This window comes from Bison bison, unplaced genomic scaffold, assembly GCF_000754665.1.
Source record: "Bison bison bison isolate TAMUID 2011002044 unplaced genomic scaffold, Bison_UMD1.0 scf7180017864093, whole genome shotgun sequence".
Taxonomy (NCBI): domain Eukaryota; kingdom Metazoa; phylum Chordata; class Mammalia; order Artiodactyla; family Bovidae; genus Bison; species Bison bison.
The window spans coordinates 2,702,901-2,710,535 of record NW_011494665.1 but is presented as its reverse complement, the minus strand read 5'-3'; the positions used below and the strand labels follow the sequence as shown (position 1 = coordinate 2,710,535).

Sequence of the window (7,635 nt, the reverse complement as noted above, 5' to 3'; positions counted from 1 at the left end):
TGGTGTCATCTGCATATCTGAGGTTATTGATATTTCTCCTGGCAATCTTGATTCCAGCTTGTGCTTCTTCCAGCCCAGCGTTTCTCATGATGTACTCTGCATATAAGTTAAATAAGCAGGGTGACAATATACAGCCTTGATGTACTCCTTTTCCTATTTGGAACCAGTTTGTTGTTCCATGTCCAGTTCTAACTGTTGCTTCCTGACCTGCATATAGGTTTCTCGAGAGGCAGGTCAGGTGGTCTGGTATTCCCATCTCTTTCAGGATTTTCCACAGTTGATTGTGATCCACACAGTCAAAGGCTTTGGCATGGTCAATAAAGCAGAAAGATGTTTTTTCTGGAACTCTCTTGCTTTTTCGATGATCCAGCGGATGTTGGCAATTTGATCTCTGGTTCCTCTGCCTTTTCTAAAACCAGCTTGAACATCAGGAAGTTCACGGTTCACATATTGCTGAAGCCCGGCTTGGAGAATTTTGAGCGTTACAGAAGTCCAAATGGAAGAAGATGATTCTCAATAGGGTCATGTGAGCTGAGACAGAGAGATGCTTATTGAATGACATGAGAGTCTGGGTCACTTATTTTCTGCTAGCTTATGCTTTCTGATGCTACTTATGCCTAAATCCAAAGATGTCACTTCCATTTTACAATGTGTTCTTGCTGGGCCCACCCTTCCTAATGACACGGAGGATCAGGTAGAGTCCAGCTTGTGATGGGCGGTTCTGGCTACTGGGTCACTTGATGAACTAACTGTAAGAGCTTCTCTTCAATGGTATGTATTCCTCGCTGCAGATGGCATGGCTTTGCTCCATAGCCCTGTGGGTCTACATTATGATTCTCCTAGTAGAGCTTGCCAAAGCACACACACTACAGATATCCTAGTCTCATTAGGTCTGCTGGCTCATATGACTGCAGGGGCCTTTTTTGCTTTGGCCCCACTCAAAGTTGATAGCCTTCACTGTCAGCTAGTAAATTTTTCAGAGTTGTATTCTCAAGTGTGAAATATATTTCTCCTAAATCCTGAGTAAATAGGTAATGTGTTTTTTCTTAGTGGTGGAAGATATGAGGTGCAACAATCAGTCCTTTGCCTCAGAGAGGATATCTAACATGTCCCAGAACACTGGACCTCTGAAAATTTCACCAATATGGCAGTTTCCTGGACCTTTACGGGAATGTTTCCCACCCTCTGATCATGTATCTTTCCAGGACCTCCAATATACTTTCACATTTTGTCCTCTTCTGATCTGGTTAGCATGATGTTATATATACAGTTGACTCTTGAAGAATGCAGAGGTCAGGGGTTCTGACCATCTGCACAGTCAAAAGTCCAAGTATCATTTCACATTTAGCCCTCCGTATATATAGTTCTGTGTCCATGGAGTCAACCAACTGCAGATAATGTAGTACTATAATATATATTTAATGAAAAAAATCCATATATAAGTGGACCCACCGAGTTCAAACCTGTGTTGTTCAAAGGTCCATTGTATAGTGGACCAATATGATGTTTTTCAAAATGTCCAAACAGTCAAGTTCCCTTCAGATTCTATTACAACAGAGGACCAGAGAGTTAACACAGTCCTGGGGTGAGACTGTAAGTGTATATTGCTAGACTTCCCATGTGGATGGAACTGCTTGTGGACCTCCTTTCTGACCTGTCTGGGATGGAAAATAACATATTCGCCAGATTAATGACTACATACTCCCAACTAGAGGCGGCATTAAACTGCCCTGTAAAGTTACCATTTGGGACACAGCAATTGCAATTGGAGTTACTGTTTAAGTAAGTTTATGGTAGACCATTGTCATCTGTCATGATCGATCCAGTTTTTTAAGAGCCAAACTGGTGGTATGAAAGGGGCCGCCTCTCTTTTATTCTTTGTGTCTTGGAGGGTGGCACTAACCTCTTCCATTTTCCCTAGGATGTGGTATTGTTTTTATTTCTTCTCTTGATGTTGGGTAGACTCAGGCATCTAGTTGGTCTTCATCACTTACTCTACAGGTCAAAAACCACTATGAGTGTTCTGCAACGCCAAAGGATGTCCACTGCTATCATATGTTAGGGTATTGGGGAAGTGACCACCTGGTGGATCCCTGGTCTCAGTGAATATCCTTTGAACCAGACCTTAGCCCAGGACTCCATTTATTATCTGGGCCCCCTGTGCTACTTCTCTAACAAGGGGCCATGGTACAAATTTGGGTTGTCAACTGTCAATGTTAATTCAGATACTTTGTCCAAAACTCCTCAGAAGGTCTGAGTATTCTCCCTTTTTCCAATAATGGTCATCAGCATAAATGAGTTGTTGAGACATTTTTACTTTTCTTAGCATGAGCTATCATTTTCCCCAAGCCTTCGAGAAGAGTGTTCATCCCACATTCCAGGGGGATCTTGCCAGGATTTAAATCCTAAGGCCCAGGAGAGTGCTCCCTTATCAATAAATCCTTCCACATCTAACTTTATGCTCCACTTCGTTTGACCCAGCACTCTTGGCATCCAGGTCTATGTGCAACACCACCAAATTCTGCTTAGTCTTTGAATCCCTGCATCAACCATTCATTCACTGGGCCCTGTAGGAGGGCACATGACCTTGGCCGAAGCAGTTTCCTGCCACAGAAGTCACTGCCATGAGGGCAAAAGCTGCATGCTCTCAGTGTCTGTTATTCCCAGAAGCTGGGGAATGGGTGCATTGGCTCTGAACAGGGGACCTGGGTGGAGTACTATAATAGCCACTAAACCTAGGAAGGAAGTATTATTTCACAGAGATGTGCCCAGGACTATGCTAGAGCCCCTCACCCCCACCCCTGCCCCTGGGGTTACATAGTCCAGCTCTCAAGAACCTCGTAAACGATATATATTTTTAAAAATCTGTATATTGGACTTTCCTGGAGGCCCAGTGGTTAAGGAGGCACGGGTTCAATCCCTGATCAAGGAACTAATATCCCACATGTGGCATGGTGCAAAGGAAAAAAAAAATGACTATGTATAGTACTTCCATCTACTAGAGCATCAGCTCTAGGAGGGCAGAAACTATGTTTCCGTAGGGGCTAGAGCTGGATTCATCATTGCATGAATCTTAACTAGAGGCTTGAAATGTGAAGACGTAGGAAGTGGCTATGTGTTAAGCAGAATAAGAGTGGCAAGCATCCAGAGAAGGGGAAGTGGAGCCCAGTGGGGGCATGAAGCCCTCATTTGGAGCCAAGGCAAGAGACACAAGGTAGAGCATTCTCTAGTTAAGGTGCGATTACAAGCGCTCCTGAGGTGGGCTTTACTCCTGCAGCCTACGGTCTTCAGTCCAGTCTCCCTGGATGCATGTTAAATTTTCCAGGCATCCAAATGGCTGGGGGAAAGACCTTACATTCCACAGGAGAGGCACTGTGGAATATCAGATGGAGAGTCAGAAGACCTGGCCTAGCTGTTAACTAGCCGTGTGGCCTGGGGAAGTCTAAGGCTGTCTCAGTAGTGCATCCCCATCCTCAGTACAGTAGTAGAGTGGGAGCTCTCTACTACCACTTTCCACAGCTGGTTTGAGGACCAAGAGAACTAATGCCCACGAAGCAGGCTACTCCCCGCAGTCTGTCAGCACAAGGGGAGGCTACTTACTCCTGGGAGGCCTGGGGCTGAGACAGAGGAGACAGAGACTGGGCAAACGCCAGACTCTGGCTGTGCACAGTCTGCCCACATTCTCTTGTTATCTCTGTCCTCCCGAGCTTCCACTCATGCACAGGCAGACATCAGCTGCTGGTCAGTAACTGAGCTAATTGGTTTTAAAGTCTTTTCCTTATCTTTGCCCCTGACAGGCAGGAGCTATGTAGCAACAATGTGTCTATGCAGATGGAGAGAGTGGTGACCAGGGACAGGGTTTCCCCACTATGGTCTCTATTCAGTCTCTGGTTGAAGTCAAGGACCGCTCCGGATCCGCAGCCTCCTGGCCCGGCAGTGTCTGGTGGAGCTTCTGGCTGTGTTTGTGCTCATGGTAGGCGGTCTAATCGAGGGGGAGGAAAGAAGGGAGGTGCGCTCCTCCTAGGGTCCCTACCTCTTCCTCTGGGTGCACTAGGAGGACAACGCCTCCATCAGCCTCTTTTTCCTGCTCTTGTTCCTCTATGCCTCCCCTACCTTCTCCTTTTTACTCCTGTCACTTTCCATCTCTTACCCTCCTTCGCTTCCTTTACTCTCCCTCTGTTTCTCCCATCTTTTCTCTTTCCCCCTTTCTGTTTTTTCTTGCTGATCCCTCAAGTCCGTTCATCAATCTTGGCCATCCCCTCTCTTCCCAGTCTCTCTCTCCTACGGGTCTCCCAGGCTCCCTATTCTTGGTTCCGTCTTCCTCATCTTTCTTTTCTCCACCAGCTCCTCATACAGGGGTCTTCGGCCCAGGCTGTCACCAGTGGAGGAACCAAAGGAAACTTCTTCACCGTGTTTCTGGCTGGCTCTCTGGGCATTATGCTAGCCATCTATGTGAGTGGTAATGTCTCAGGTCAGTAGGGTGAGGTCTGGTCATCAGATAGGGTATGATGTGCACTCGAGTTTGGTAATAGTGAAAAGGGTCCCTTGGTGACTCACAGACATTATCTCCTTGAGCTTGACCAGTGCCCTGGACTGAGATATGCCTCTGGCCCAGTCCAGTCCCTTCTCTCTCTACATCTCGCCCTCCCACTTCACATTAATCCTCCGCTCAGGTAGACAGAGCTCTATGGCAAGGCATCATGAGTAAATGCACTCATCTTGTGTCTCCTACCTAAGCCCTCTAGGGTTCATCTTTGCTTAAGACCTCACCAGCTTGTTCCTCAGACTCACACTGCATCGAGTACTGGAATAGAAAGAGCAGACAGACCCAGGTTTGAACTTGGCTTTACTCCATGACCTTAACAAGTCGCTTAACCTCCTAACGCATGTGATGAGAATAGTAACATTTGACTTAAGAGTTGTGGGGAGGAATAGCAGTGTTACTGGTGACAGTGCCTGATAGTGACACTTAATGGATATTGGTTTTCTTTTCTTGATCCTTGAAGGGGCCCACCTGAATCCAGCCTTCTCCCTGCCCATGTGCCTCCGGGGACACCTCCCCTGGGCCAGGTTTCTCAGTTACTCCTTGGTGCAGTTGCTGTCTGCGTTCTGTGCCTCTGGAGTCCCCTATGCTCTCTATCTGGAGAAGGCGATGGCACCCCACTCCAGTACTCTTGCCTGGAAAATCCCATGGACAGAGGAGCCTGGTAGGCTGCAGTCCATGGGGTCGCAAAGAGTCGGACATGACTGAGCGACTTCACTTTGACTTTTCACTTTCATGCATTGGAGAAGGAAATGGCAACCCACTCCAGTGTTCTTGCCTGGAGAATCCCAGGGACAGGGGAGCCTGGTGGGCTGCCATCTATGGGGTCACATAGAGTCAGACATGACTGAAGCGACTTAGCAGCAGCATGCTCTCTATCACGGTAACAGAGAACAAGGTTGGGGGCACCTGTGTGTGGTTAACGATGCCTTAGAGCAGTTTTGAATGAGCAAAGATGGAAATCCTGGGTGTCCCCTACCCTACAGATGCCCTACAGAACTACCCAGGTGGGAGCCTGACAGTGACTGGTCCCAAGGAGACGGCTTCCATCTTTGCCACCTACCCTGCCCCCTATCTGTCCCTGAGCAATGGCTTCCTGGATCATGTAAGAATAAGAGGGTGACCTGGGAAAGCCACAACCTTTGCCCTTTTCCCCCTGGAAGCTCGGCCTGCTGTTTAGGCTCTGGGTGGGTTGTGGGGCTGACTTTATCTTTGCATCTCGCCTTTCCCAGCTGCATGAGTTGCACAAAGTCAGATGCCATGGGGTGGCAGCCTGGAGTATTTGGGTGAGATAGGGCAGGTGGTGCACCTGGCAGCTGACGGGAGCCCCCCTGCCTCTGTCGACACCAAGGTTCTGGGCACCTGGAAGCTGATGGTGGGGATGGCCATCCTGGACACGGAACAAGGGAGTGCCTGCAGGTCTGGAGCCTGTGGTAGTGGGGTTACTGATCCTGGCCGACATGCTATCCATGGGTGCCAACTGTGGGTTCCCAATCAACCCTGTCCAGGACCTCGACCCACGGCTTTTCACCTACGTAGCTGGCTGGGGCCCTGAAGTCTTCAGGTAGCCTCCCCTGGTGCTGTCCTTCCACTCACATCCCCCTGCTAAGGGCTCTGACCCTGGGTCTCCAGCTCTCTCCTTTTAAATAGTTCTCTTGGCATCTCAGGACAGTTTGAGCCTCCTCTAAGCCCTAGTTCTCCCTTTATGTCTTGTCCCCTCTCTCTCCTTTTACCCTTTTCACTGAAACAGTAAGATTTAGAGCTTGTGTTCAACAAAATGCATGTATGAGATAATCCCTAAAGATCAAGCTCTCCTGGGGTCTCCTCCTCTCTGAGTGCTATGCTTTGGTGCCACAACACTCTTTCTGGTGTCTCTCACCAGACACTGCTTTAGGGAGTTTTCTGAATACCTTCAGTTCTTCAGAGGGAAGGCTAAGGGACTAACCCTGATATCTCCCTTCTGTTCTTGTCTGGCAGTGCTGGCAATGGTTGGTGGTGGGTTCCTGTGGTGGGCTCTCTAGTGGGGGCCATGCTTGGCACAGCCACATACCAGCTGCTGGTGGCAAAACACCATCCTGAGGACTCAGAGCCATCTCAGGATCTAGAGTGTGCCCAACAGGAAGCCTCAGACTCGGGAAGTCCGGCCGCAACTCAGCTGCAGGAGAGTAAGCTGTGACTCTGGCAGGTCAGTCCTCACCTCCCTCGTGGACACTGAAGAGGGCCAGAGACCCATGCCTGGTGACAAGATGTTCTTTCTCTTTATTAATACGCCAGGCCCTGGGCAGCTTCTCCGTGTGCTCATCTAGGCATCTCCTCCTCCTAAACTGGGGAGGATGCCTGGACAGGGAGAACGAGGAGGCTCAGGTACCAGACTCAGTCTTCTCATCCCCCTCCTCGCCCACGCAGGTTTTCAGACCCTGGACTTCCAAGAACTTACTTCCTCCAAGTAGCCGCCAGAGGGTGCGCACCATGGAAACCGGATTGGGAAGGCTTCGGGAATCTGCAGGATGGTGGGGGCCGACCATCCTGTGCAGGGCATAATCCAGGGGACTTCTTCCAAAGCTTGGCCCCCAGTGACTGACTCCCAGCTCTCGTAGCCTCAGCGCCGCCCGCCTTTACGCTGACTGGGGCGCCTCGCCCAGATTCAGCCACCCCGCAGATAGTAATTACGGGTGGTGGTAGGGAAACCGCCTCCACCAAGGGGGCGTGGTGGGGGGGACGGGAAAGGGAGGGCCGCCAGAAGAAGTCAAGTGGCTGGAGACTGAGCAAGATGGAGAAACTGAGGCACGACCCCATACCTAGACATTCCGGGCTGTGTCATTCAAGGAGAGGGTGAACTACAGTAAGAAGAGATGAGCCAGGGCGAGGAGAGAAGGCGAAGGAGCAGAGGGCCCCGAGCGGAAAGAGGAGGAGTAATGGCCAGCTGGCGCGGAGGAAAATTCTCGTCGTTCAGCGCTTCCTCAACTCTCACACACCTCCCCGACGAAGAGAGGTCTCTTATAGCAGAGAAGGAGCGTTCTTCTGTTTCCCTTTTTTCAATTTAAAAATTAAAAATCTCAGAGCTATCTTGCCTCCAGACTTTTTTTTTTTTT

General features: G+C 49.4%; 1 protein-coding gene across 1 annotated transcript; it reads left to right on the top strand.

Annotated features, from left to right (window-relative positions):
- The first annotated feature begins 3,176 nt into the window (after window positions 1-3,176).
- Window positions 3,177-6,844, top strand: AQP10 (aquaporin 10). The gene is given in 8 exon segments (XM_010838441.1): window positions 3,177-3,214; window positions 3,898-3,973; window positions 4,345-4,471; window positions 5,007-5,142; window positions 5,528-5,648; window positions 5,895-5,938; window positions 5,940-6,107; window positions 6,521-6,844. Coding segments are annotated over 8 exon segments (909 nt in total). The 3' UTR covers window positions 6,720-6,844.
- Window positions 6,845-7,635: the final 791 nt, after the last annotated feature.